The sequence below is a fragment of the Urocitellus parryii genome, chromosome 6 (assembly GCF_045843805.1).
Source record: "Urocitellus parryii isolate mUroPar1 chromosome 6, mUroPar1.hap1, whole genome shotgun sequence".
NCBI classification, from domain to species: domain Eukaryota; kingdom Metazoa; phylum Chordata; class Mammalia; order Rodentia; family Sciuridae; genus Urocitellus; species Urocitellus parryii.
The window spans coordinates 49,543,719-49,557,381 of NC_135536.1; the positions used below are offsets into that span (position 1 = coordinate 49,543,719).

The 13,663-nt window shown below is 36.2% G+C and overlaps 1 protein-coding gene across 1 annotated transcript in view; it reads left to right on the forward strand.

Moving 5' to 3' along the window:
* Positions 1–13,663, forward strand: part of Ttc6 (tetratricopeptide repeat domain 6) — a 183,707-nt gene that overhangs the window by 148,576 nt on the left and 21,468 nt on the right. Inside the window, exons 21-25 of the mRNA XM_026408982.2 lie at positions 2,625–2,759; positions 3,970–4,119; positions 5,023–5,163; positions 6,850–6,963; positions 9,733–9,852. Of these exons, the coding sequence (XP_026264767.2) occupies positions 2,625–2,759; positions 3,970–4,119; positions 5,023–5,163; positions 6,850–6,963; positions 9,733–9,852 (660 nt within the window). The remainder of the gene's footprint in view (positions 1–2,624; positions 2,760–3,969; positions 4,120–5,022; positions 5,164–6,849; positions 6,964–9,732; positions 9,853–13,663) is intronic.

Genomic DNA, 13,663 nt, shown 5'->3' on the forward strand with positions numbered 1-13,663 from the left:
TCAAAGTCTGCATCCAGACTTGGACATGATTTAAATAATGAGATTTCAGACTTTGATCTGATGGAGTAATGAGATGAGCCTTTTGGAGGCACTGGAATGGAATGTATTTTGCATGTGGCAGGGATACGGAGTCATTGGGGCCCAGAAAGCGGACTGTGACAGACTCACTCTGTAGTTAGTTGCCCTCAGTGAATCATGCCCTGTATAATTTTCTTCCATTTCTTGAGTGTTGACAGGATGTGTGACTTGCCTCTAACCAGTATGCAGGGCACAAATGTCATTCCCTGATTATGTTGCATTTTCTAAGGCTCCCTCTTTAACAGACTGGAAAGAGAGATTCTTAGACTGCTGTAGGGCTAGTCTGTAGGTTGTGACTGCTTCTGCAGAAGGTCATGTGGTGGTAAACTTCAGGTAGCCTCTAGGATCTGAGTGCGGCCAACTGCTAGCAAGAAGCCAGGACTCTGAGTCCTGGAGTATCAAGGAAATTAATTCTGCCAGTGGTGTATTGGAAGCTTGGAAGGTGATTCCCCTAGTAAGGTTTCCAGAGGAGAATGCAGCTCAGCTGACAACCATGATTGCAGCTTTGTGGAATCCTGAGTGGAGGACCCAGTGAGCCATTCTTGATCTCCTGACCTGTGGAAACTGGGAGATAATAAATGTGTTACTTTAATATGCGCAATTTGTGGTAATTTAAAGTAATATAAAATGATTGCAGTGCACTTGCTATTTTCATTGGTGAGTTCCTTACTGCAAATTCAGTGGTCATTCCTCAGATTTGAAGTTGTTCAATTCTTCATTCTTTCAGGAATATCCCTTTATATTTGCTTTGACCTCCCCCAGCTCCTGTTGCTCTGGCAGGAAGCCCAGTATCGTTGCGGATCCTATTCTACCTACCCAATGGTGGTGGTCTTTTGGTTCTATTTTTAAAATAGTCCCTCAAACCTGCTTCTTTTCTCTATTTTTATGGTCATTATCCTGGTTCAGAATATACGTTTAATTTTTTTTTCCCTTGAATGATAGTAACAGCATTGTACCCTTCAAAGCTGTTACCCACAGAAGCCATGGTACTGTTTTCAGAATATCAGTATGCCTTATCGGCCAACCCTCACTCCCCAGATCTCCCTGGTAAGACTTTATAGAGTACTGAGGGAGGGAAAGATGGGGGGAGCAGGAGGAAGTGAAGATGTGGTCATTTTAATTTAAATGGGATGGAAGGCTGGAAGAGATTCAAGTGTTTAGGGACCAAAGGAGACAGTGAAAGGGCAAAGGTTCAAAAAAAGAAGGAAAAAACAAAGTGTGCTCAGCCGGGAGCAGAGGAGATGGTGTTAAGAGTGAGTTCTAAAAAGGAGAAGAAATCCTTCAAAGACAGGAAAGAAAAGAGTGGGAATGGCTGAAGACATAGATACACTAAAAAGCAAAGACAAAGAAAATTGAGAAAGCAATCCAGTTTTCCGTGGTAAAGTCATGTGCTGAGAGTGAGGACAGAAGGATGGATGTTGAGGTGGGTTGTAAACGTGGAGTAGATGTTAAGGGGAACAGCAAAGACACTTAGCACATCCAAGTTAAATCTGACAACTTCTTTAGCAATTTAATGACTCCTTTGATATAAGGGGAGTAAACAAGGACAGGGTAGGGATGAAGAGCTTGAGAAGAAGATTTACATTAAACAGGGATGAGAGGTGGGAGGGAAAGGGAGTGAGAAGGGAAATTGCATGGAAATGGAAGGCGATCCTCAGGGATATACAAAATGTCATACAAGAGGAAAGGAGGGGTAAGACAAGATAATACAAATGGAAGAAATGATTTACAGTAGAAGGGGTAGAGAGAGAAAAGGGGAGGGGAGGGGAGGGGAGGGGAGGGGAGGGGGGATAGTAGAGAATAGGACAGACATCAGAATACATCAGACACTAGAAAGGAAATATGTCAATCAATGGAAGGGAAACTGATGTGATACAGCAATTTGTATACGGGGTAAAAGGGGGAGTTCATAATCCACGTGAATCAAACCGTGTAATATGATGTATTAAGAACTATGTAATGTTATGAACGACCAATAAAAAAAAAATAAAAAAAGGGAAAAGCAATTAGCATTTCTATTAGGAAAATTCTATTTCTTTCATTAATTGGTTTCAACTATTTTGACTAAACAATGAGTAATTTTTGATGGTGGTTTATTTTCTGCTGCTCAGAGAACCCTAGTAAGAGCACAGCATAACCAAATAAAAGTTGATTCAAAGTATATTAGATACTATCAACACCATTACTACCTAGTAGCTTCTCAATTATTTCACACAGGGAAATTGGTCATAAACTGGTCAATAAATGTAAGTCTGATTAAGACCATTAGAAAATAATTATTAGAATTTAAAACATAGTTTCAAAAATTCATGTGTGTGAGCCTAAATCCTGGTTTATAGGGTAGGAACTCAGGAGCTCGCCATGGAACTGAGTCTTCTTCTTGGGTAAGACCTGTGATCTTCATCAGATCCCCGTGAAGTGGGAACACAGCTTCCTTATCTGGGTTCTTTTTAACATTGAAGATTGTAATGTTAAATAAATATCAGAAAGAAACAGTCCCTTCATATATATATATATGTGTGTAATTTTTATTTTTATCATTCTAGGAAGCTCTGAGAATGCTTAAGAAGGCAATGGAAATCTGTTCTTGTTCTCTCAAAGGACAAAATGCTGCAGCTTTTTCATCAGAGTGTCTGTATAACTTGGGTCTTTGTTACATAGAAGAAAACAACTTCCAAATGGTATTTTGTGTACTTAGAAGCATAGATTATGTGATTTTAGAAACTGGTTGCTTGTATTCAGTTTTATTTCTGGAGGCTTATCTAGACAGTACAGGGAGTGACTGGACCAAAAGTTTAAAATGGTTGGCTTATTATATAGTCAGTCTGCACCCTGAAATTCTCATGAATTATTTTATATAATCAATACATTTTATTTGATGTTAGTTTTTGACCATTAATCTAAAGACCAATATGGTTTTCCACCAAAAATATCTAAATATAGGAAATTATTACAGCAAAGCAGTGTTATTTTATTATTAATATGACTGCTTATTAAACTCCAAATAGTTTATATTGAGAGCTTTAACATATTGTAGAATAAAAGAGAAATTATTAGAATACTCTGTAACTTATCTTATTGAGAACTGATTAATTCCAATCAGATTGAAACTGGTTATTAAGATGGCCAGGTTCATTGAAAACCAGTTAATTCAATTATTATGGATTTATCCAGCCTTTAACTACTTTACACACTTCAAAATGGTCACTGATATGAAGAATATGTAAAATAATTGATATTATCTCATGGTTATTGTTGGATATACCACAACTTCATTTTTGCATACACATACACAATCACACAAATACACAATGCATCATTCCAATCCTTCCTTATATATACTGGATGGAGAGTATCTTAAATTTGCATATAAGAAAAAGAATTGTCCACCAAGTTGTTCATTAAATATAAGATTAATTATAATATTTTTTATACTTTTAGTCCTTTTGGACAACAGGGAAAACTTGGCTATGCTTTACAATATTGGGAAAAAATTTAAAGTTCTGTGTTCTGAGTTTTCATAATCATATATCTGCTATGATTCTCAGACTACCATGGATAATAAATGATGCTGGTTGCAATTTATTTGAAGGAATAAAATCCAAAAACTAGTGATAAAAATTATGCCTCTGAAAGCACTGTAATCTAACAGCATGGATTATGTAAACATTAACCTGGAAACAAGGGGATTTTTAAATATAATACAAAATCTAAGTTGTTTCCAAATATTGATTTGCTTGTCCCAAAATTTTCTGTGGGAGAATATATTTTAAATTACTAGAAAATTGAGTGAAACTTTTCAACAAAATTTACATATTGCAATTTGTTAACCTTCTAAACTAATACATTCTGTCGCTAAGTGGTTTGTGCTTCAACAATATGCCCGTCTAGGCTTTTGATTCTTTTACAAAAGCTGTGAAAGCAAATCCTGATTTTGCAGAAGCTTTTTATCAACGAGGGTTTTGTAAAGTAAAACTCCACAAGGAAAGCTCAGTTCTGGACTTCAATCGTGCAATTACGATCAATCCGAAACACTACCAGGTATTTAAATACATAATGATAATGATTTGGAAAATTTGTTAATTTTGGTAAAACCATTAAATCTTTTATATGCTTTTGCTATTAGTTAGCAACAATTGGTTACTTGTACGTACTTTTCCACAAATATATATCTGTATTTTATCTGTACATACTTTTCACAGTCCATATATCTATATTTCTTCTTGAACTAAATATTTTTTCCCAACAGAGATATTATGTTTATTCAAATGCTTTGTGAATTTGAATGTATGTAAATATGCTAATTTATTAATTTTGTGTTAATAATTTTAATTTACATACTGTTATTAATTTTATTTATTTATTATTTTGCTATCACATTTATTTCTGTCTTTTAATAGACTGTGGAGATAACATAAAATTTAATAGGTGCAGTGTGACTGGATCCTGATTTTAGAAGACGATGAAATTAAATTTGAATTGGCTAAATAATGGATACTTTTAGGGAATTACTAGAAATCTTCTTAGAGATATAATGGCAGTGTAGTTACTTAGGGCAATCTCTTTTTTCCATAGTAGATGCATACTGAAGGCCACAAGGTGAAAAATTTTGATGGCTACAACTTATTTTTCCATACTTAAGGAAAAAATAAAATAAATATGGCAAACGAAGTGCTAATAATTATTGAATCCAGGTGATAGATACATGGGTGTTCATTATACTATCATTTCAATTATTCTATATGTTTGAATTTTTTTCTAATAACAGAGTGGGGGAAAAGAGTATATCTTAATACTGTCTTTGGACATATAATTTTTATGATGGAATGATATTCCAACATCATTTATGTCTTTGGGTGGCATAAATTTGTTCATAGATTTTTGGTAGAACTGATGATTACACTAAAACCTCTATTTCTGCTTTCTCTTCTCTTTCTCTGAAAGGCATACTTAGGCCGAGTAGCCTACTATGGTTTAAAAGGCAGATTCTCCAAAGCAATTTTGAACTGTAATGAGGCAATCAGTATTTATCCTGAGAGTGTGCGCGCCTATGTCTGCAGAGGAGCTCTGAAATACTACAGCGGGGTAGGCCACCTCCTGCCTGGTTTACTGAAATTGTAGATACTCAGTAGAGGGACTCACTTCCCCTTTTTTTCCCTCTGTGATAGGAGAATTGCTGTGGTATAAAGAGCAGAACTACATAGAATACTTTTTTCATCGTGCACTAAAGGGGATTTCAGTTCATGATTTTTCACAAAATAGTGATATTTATTTTTGATCTTTACATTTAAAGTAACATCATTATTATTTTATTTTTAAAGAAAGTAGTAACATTTTGTTATGGGGGAGAGGTTCCTCACCTCTTGTGTTCTAGGAAGAAAGATTTCCTTCAAGAGACAGAAGACATAGAGAGGAATCAGCAGGGTTTCCCACGTGGCAGGTTTTTTTTTTTTTTTCTTTTCTTTTTTTTTTTTTAATTTGGTCTGGGAAATTCGTTCCTCAATTTTGAATTTCAGTGGTTACTGAGGTTTTCCATCATGGCAACAATTTCCAAATTCATGTTGAAAAATTTCCCAGTTAGACTGCTCCCTTTTGATTGACAGGAAACTAGCTGTCTGTCTGCAAGAAGTTGGTCCCTGGGCATTGTGAAGCCCAGCAGGGTTCTACCCAGGAGCAGAGCCTGAATTTCTTCTCCCTACCACCTTTATTCATGTCTGTATGGCTACCTAGTCTAACATATTCATTGTAGGCAGTTTGGAAATAAAAGCAATAAAAAAGAAATTAAAAAGAAATAAAAAGAAGGGAATAAAGGATTACTATCCTACCATCAAATTATAATTTTGAGAGCATTTTTCAAGTATTTGCAGTTAGTCTTTTATTTTCCTGAAAATATATGACATGGGTTTATGCTATTTATATAATTTGTGTTGTGTCCTGCTTTTTATACTTTATCTCTGGACATATAATTTTTATGATGGCATGATATTCCAGCATCATTTATTTTTAACGACTTTGATTGTTGGATATTTGGGATGTTTTAAAATTTTTACTATTTTATCATTTTAATAGAGTTTTAGACCTCTGAGAACAAAATCATTACTTGAATTCATGACTGGTTCTTAAACAGAAATTACTGGGTTAGATGCTCAAGCAGTACTGTTGATATCTGAAGCTGTGTTGAGTACTTTGCTTCTCCTTACTTTGCTTTTTTGAACTTTCTTTGTAGCTATTTCATATGAAATATTTTGCAAATGACACCTAAAGCAAAAGTAAGATCTTGCTTTATGTGTTAATTCCATGAAAATTACTACCTATAGTATGCTATAAGTTATAAGAAAAGAATTGGAGAGGAACGAAAGAGAACATGGGAAGAAAACCTGATGATCATGCATAGGGTAGTCTGAGTGACAAAAGTAAGCAACTTCTGGCAAATGTTTGTTAGATGAATATGGGTTGATTTTCTTTTACCCATCAGTATAATTTTTTCCATGCCATTCAGCAACATTGGAAATAAAATAATTGTCTAAATTAAAGTTGTTGATATCTTTAATTTTGTTTTATGGTTGAAAGAAACTAAGAATTCCTACTAGGAGATTCTTAATTAAGTCTGTGGAAGATTAGGTTGATTGTCTTCATTCACAGATGATATACTGAATGGTTAAATGAATGTTCCAGAAACTCCAATAGGATCAAGGATTTATTTTTGCAATTAAACTTCAGTCCATTATTATTTACCCTTTTTGATTATTATTATTACTATTATTATTGCAGAATTACAGGCTAGCTATTGAAGATTTAACTACAGCTATCAACATGGACAGAAAGTGTTATGTAGCATTTTATAACAGAGCATTATGTTATATCAAGACAAATGAACTTCAAATGGTGAGATGATCATTTAGTAAACAATAAGCTTAAACCATTTAAAAAACAATATTTACTTAATGACTTGTTGATACCAATAAATAACAATATGTTAAAGCATTTGTAAACATATTTAAAGCATCTGTAAAGTATTTTCCCATTTTGTCTGTAACTGTGGCAAGTAATTCCTATGGAAATACACCACATAAAACTGAATACCAAAGAACCATTTCAAAGAATATTTCTGTTAGTTTCCTTACACTATTTCTATAATAAGTCAAAAATTAATTTTTTAATGCTAATATAAACATTTAAAGGTTGAATAAATTAAAATACACTACATAAGTATCATGTGAGATGTATCTATGGATACTCTGCCTGTAGAATTTTATAGCAGTGATCACTAGCAATAGTATGGTTTCACTCCTTTGATTTTAGCTAGAGCAGTTCATGGAGGCATTTTTTGGAAGGTCCTGACACTCTACATGCAGTGGGGGCTTGGTGTGATGGTTTTAGTCTCTGGGGACCAGTGAACAAGATGTGCCACTGTGGCTACAATAAATCCTTCTCTCCATTTGTCTTGATCCAGTGTCTACCTGTGTAAACTCTCTTTTATATTTCCCCGTCTTACTCTCATCTTCTCACTCCTTCTCAGTGAGGTCATTTTTCAAGGAGATTTTCTCAGGGTGGAGCAGCTGATCTGTGGGCTCCCAGTGTTCTGTCCTATTCATTTTGCTTCTTTTTCTCTCTTTTACGCTGGTCTCCCCCTCCTTGTTTCTGCTCCTTTCCCAGTAAATGAAGCTTTTCCTTGGAAAGACTTCATCCTATTTTCACTATTCTGTGCAAACACACTCCCCAGTTTCTCTGAAAGTGGGTTGTCTGTTTAAAACACTTAGAAGTTTGCAAGCTTTGAAGAGAAGAAGGGTTGGGAAACATGGGTTCTATTCAAGAGGATGCACAATTCCTGACAAGCAGACTATCAGGTTTCCTCCAGATATGTTGACAAATGAATAACTAATTTTGAACAAGGGAGTGGTTAAGATCCCAGGAGTTAATTAAAGGAGCATTTATCAGTGACCTGCTCAGCAGGTGTTTGTGAGAACTCCCTCTCCACCACTACTCCACCTAGAAAGGTAATCCTGAAGCCCAAACAATAGGCTGGATAGGGAAGGGACCTCCAAGTTTCTGTTATCTCAGATACTTAAAAAAGCCAAGTCCCTGTTAATAAAGAAAATGCAAAACTGCCCGAATAGATTGAGACCAAATTAGAACCACAAAACATTCGTGATTTTAAAGCACCCAGGACTCCAGATCATTTCATCCCTTCATTTTACAGAGAGGAAATGGAAGTTGGGAGAGGCTAGAAAACTCATCTGAGTCACACAGGGAGCCAGAGACCTGTGTGGTGCTCCAGGTTTGTTTGCTTCTGGTTAACAGTGTCTAGGTGGCTTTACAAAGGCATCTCATCTCCAACATGTGGACCAGCTATCATTTAACAGTGTCACCTCCTTCCTTTTGCTGACTTCCATTCTCCACATTCTTGTCATCACTAGACTGATTAAAAAAAAAAAAAGTGTCTTTCCAAAAAAAAAAAAAAAAAAAAGCACTTTCGAGATATGGTGAATTCTGGTTCTACTATACTAATAAAAACAATAGCATTTACTTCTTATTTAGGGCTTGTTGTATGTCAAGTACCGGGTTAAATGATTGATCAATGTAGAAACAAAATGTTTCTAAATGAACTCTTAAAACAATCTATTAAATGTTTAATATACCAATTTGCAGAGGAGGAAACTGAGAAGCAACTTCTAATAGAGCAGGATGATACACATCCAGGAAAGGTCATTCTCTTAAAACCACTGTGCTCCCACTTCCCCACTCCTGCTGACCAAGAAATCTCATTTCCTGGCAGTTGTTTCCCCTTATATCACATATTCAGCTGCTTAGCGGATCTCTAATGCACCTTACTGGTTTTATAGTCTGTGGTTCTGTGAAAGGAAAAGATACGTAATTTTTGGCTAAGCTTCTAGTATTTTTTTTTCAAGCATTATTATTTTTACAGTCCTGTTTATTTTTGTTTATAACTATGCCACAGTATACATATAGAATCCTTTTTAAATTTTTTTTTTTAGTTTTTGATGTACCTTTTTATTTTTTTATATTTATATGTGGTGCTGAGGGTCAAACCCAGTACTTTACACGTGCTAGGCAAGCACTCAGCCACTGAGCCACAACCCCAGCCCCTACATATAGGTTCTTTAACTGAGCAATATTTTTAGACACTTAACTCTGCACAGTCAGGGAATGCTGGAGAAGGGCCAATCAGCACAAAGTGATATGGCACTTATTTTCCATTTTCAGTAGCAGGTGCTACTAGCACATGAGATTTGGCCCTTTTCTGATCAGACCATATGACTTTTTTGGGACAAAATGCTCAGTAGGGAAATAGTTTAGGAGATATCACTCCAATCCAAATTTAGGATGCTTTTAGGACCTGGTGGACAGAGCAGAGGGCAGAAAACAAAAGCAAAAGCAAAAACCTGTTTATTCAGTGAAAGAAAAAAAAGAATAAAAATAAAGGCTACCACTTATTTAAAAAAGTGACCATGTTTATAATACTTAGCTAAGGGAACCCTGTAAATCTAGCATATGATTATTTTGGCCCCAAATGATAAGTCAAACTAAGGAACTAAGGTTGAGACCCCATTTTGTGCATGGACACATTTGCCCATGGCTAATGAACAAGGTATCTACAGAGGTATATTTAAGTTGTGATTATTTTATTTTTAGGCCTTAGCAGATTATGGAATTGTGCTGCTGCTTGAAGCTGTAGAAAGTATAATCTTAAATACTCTCATTAATCGTGGAATCGTCTATGCTGATCAAGAGCAGTATGGCTTTGCCTTAGAGGTGAGCTCTCCTGTGGATGTGTAAAATGAACCCACTTGATTTTATACATTCTCTTTTGAAAACTAGTGAACATGTTTTCATTGCTACCAAATAGCCATACTAATGAGTGATAACTTTAGCCACAATTGTTCTGAAATACTAGGAATGATTAAAAGAACCTTTGCAAGAATGTGTATTTTTACTTCATATTGTTTACAGATAAATAGCCAGTGCAAAAGGAATAAATTCTAAATTGACCCAGACTATTACCTCTGGAAAGAAATATACACAAAATTCTTTTGTGTGGCAAATGAAATGATTTGTGTATCACATACTCTGGTGCTTGGTGCTCTTTCTCCTTGACAATTTTTTATTTTCCTATCGAAAGCATATCAAAATAAATATATTTAAGTGATTCAGGGTGTAGTTGGTCAGAATGGGCTACTGGGAACATACTTTTCAGTTAGTGGGGACAACATGTTCATAATTGTAATAGATGTGAGCGTATGCAGCATATTGAAAAAATAGTTTGATTTTTATTTCATTATAAAATAAAGAAAATTCATAATTGTCATTTAACTTTATTTTTATTGACTATTTTATGGTAACTTTGGAATTAAGAAACACAAGACAAAAATCAAATAGCATTTTGAGGTTTACAGTTAGGTAATAGCAGTTATGCATGTTAGTTTCTAAGGAATTACAACCTAAACATTAGATAGTAGAGTGTTTTCCTATTTTTTTTTCACTTCCCAGGATGGTTTTTATAATTTTTGACATCTGGAGTCATCTTTTGAGATTCTGCCCAACAGAATCACTTGTTTTCTACATTGCTTACTGTATGATAAAATGTAATCTCAACATTTGAATTCCTTTAGGCTTTTTGGTAATTGAAAATATCTTTGAGACATAGGCAGAGGCTGCTAAAGAATTTCTCTGTTTGTGGTAGACAAGAAAACTATGGGAATCTGGGCAATAGTGTTGGATTAGAGAAAGTGAGAAAAAGGGAGGTGGGAAGCAAAGAACTTCAGCTGTTGGGGAATGAAATGCTGGGCCTGTGTTACCTACTGAATGAATATTTATTTTGCACTACACAACTATATTTATCCTATTTATTGCACAGTTGCTAGGTATCAGGTTCAACAATACTGCAGAATTTAAAATCATAACTTTCAGAGGAGGAAACTGGTATTCAAGAGAAATTAAATAAGTTCTTTGATCCAGTAGATACTAGGGCAAGCCTGAACTAGGTCTCACTTGATCTTGAATGCTGTTCCTTCAGCCAAGGTACTGGCACTGGAGGTAAGGATACAAATAAGACTGGGTTCGAGTTCTTGAGGAGATGAAGGCCTGGTGAGAATCATTCTTGACCTCTCTCTTTCCTCTCACCCCACAACAAACCCATTAGCAAGTCCAGTCAGCTTTAACACTAAAACATATTTTGAAATAATTCAAGTCTCCTAATGGCCACTGCCACCTCCCTCTCAACAAGTAGGGACTGAACTCAGATATCAGAGTCCTCTCTCTCCTGGACCATTGCTGTAGCTTTCCAACTGACCTCTCTGCCTCCATGCTTGCCCCTCTGCACACTCTTCTCCATTCAGCAGCCAGAGAAAACTCTTCAAAGCATAAAGCTGAACACATTAACTCCTCTGCTCCAAGCTCTCCAATGGCTTCCCATGACACTTACAATAAAATCTGAACTCTTGACCATGATCGACCATGATCCTACTTGACCTGATTGCTGCTCACCTTTCTGACCTCATTATCAGTCCCCTTTTCTACACCCCAGTTAACTTCTCTCTGGCCTTTAGCTATCCCTTGGCAAAGCCAGGCTCCCTTCCTGCGCAGGGCTTTTGTACAAGCTCTTCCCTGTGCACATGGCACTCTTCTGACCGATCTGTATATGTCTCAGGCCACCCTTCATTTATGTTTCTGTCCACATGTGACCTCCTTAATAAAAGAAAAATGAATAGGTCATCATAGGTATATAGGGGTAACAGGAGAATGGACAGGAGAATGTGTGGAGTGATGGTATGAGATAGCTAAATCCTATTCTATGTATAAAGTGAATTGTGGTAAAGTTAAATGTGATGCAATACTCATGTTATTTAGAAACTTGAGGGTAAATGTCAGAAAAAAATAACAGGTATAAAAACAGTTGCCTTTATGGAGTGGAACTTGGGAGTGGGGGAGAAGAAGTAGAACAGGGGATCATTAGTTAGTACCTACGTTCTTGAGTTTTTTAGAGCCTGAATATTATATACATGGTTTACTTTGATAAGAATAATTGAAGAATGTCTTTTGAGCGAGTTTACAAATTGCAGAATAAAATGGGTCTTATTTGGGGGTGAGGGTTCAGTGAGTGCTGACTAGGGTTCAGGGAGATGGGTGGTGATGGGAACTAGAAAGATGTGGTCATGTGTCATTTCCAGGGCAGGGAGGGTGGAAGAAATGCATGTTAGGTTGGGACAGTGAGACAAGGACAGGGAACAGCATGCATGTATGTGATGGAGCCAGTTTCCAGGGGAAGTGAGATGAATGAATACTCTGACAGAGAATGGAAGATGGCTGGCAGCGTGTTTGATTACATTATATCTGATTAGACAATCTATTTGTTATTTTAATCCAAATGGTTCCATTTAGTATTGAAACATGCCTCATGAATCTAAGCAGAAAATCCACATTTATAGATCAGTCTGTTTTTGATACCTCTTCCTCCTGTTGGATCCCTGAGTGCTCAGCTCAGTCCTGCTGCTTCTCATTCCAATTCCTACCTCCAAAGACAGTCTCCCCTCAAATACAACCAGAGAAAGTTCATGCAAGGAGGAGGGAGGGAGAGAGAGATTGTGCTTTAGAGTTAGCTCTTCTGTAGTTTGGAAATGCCCTTTGGGACTGTGGATTGCTGGTCACCCTCAGGAAGGGAGTCTGGAGGGATTTTGTACTGCAAAGCAGAGTACAGCACTCTCCACTGTTTAGCTTGGTCACCTGAGGTCACAACCGAAATTGCCCATGATGATTCCTGTGGAAGAGGACCTCTGGGGAAAAGAAGAGTCATTTTTATTCCTTCATAGGTTCTGGACTCTTACTTTAGGAGTCATTAAAATCAATCTATATCATATGCGTGTAAGTGTATGCATATGTACCTACAGAATATTTTGATTTGTAGATATTTATTTAAATGTGAATTTTAGTAATCTTATTTTGCTTCAGGTTACAAATGTTTTTGTAGGAGTTTGGAAAGCTATAAGCTTCAGAGACTGTCTCTGGTACCTAATAGAGGAGAGTGTTCTGGGCCACTCTGGCAGGATCCCTTGCAGGCTCAGCACTTTCGATTTTTTTTTTTTTTTTTTTAAACAGCCTGTTCCCAGGGCCACTCAAATCCATACCAACTGACTTCCCAAACTTCAAATCTTAGGGTTAGAGTTTTCATTCCTTCTTGCTCAGGGAAGCTTCCGAATCCCTGAACAAAGCTACCTATTTCTTTCCAGAAGTGTGGATTCCAAAGATGGAAGCAGGCTTAACTAATTCATACACAAGGCTTAGTTGTGTCTTTTTCTGGACTGGAAGTTTGCTCAAAAGTTTTCTCCAGGGGAGTTTCCTTTTCTATCTAGACAGGGAAGTGTCTGATGGTGATCATGGGGTATAAACAATAAAAATAGAACAAGTGAGATAATTCATTACACATGGTAGGGAAACACCACAGAAAAATCCCTTTTCTTAAAGTGGAGGCAAGTAGTACAAGATTCTGAATGATTTATAATGACTGGATTCCTTTGCTCCATCCCTTTGTCCTAGTTGTGATACTGTGAGGGAAAAAAATGAGGTTTTA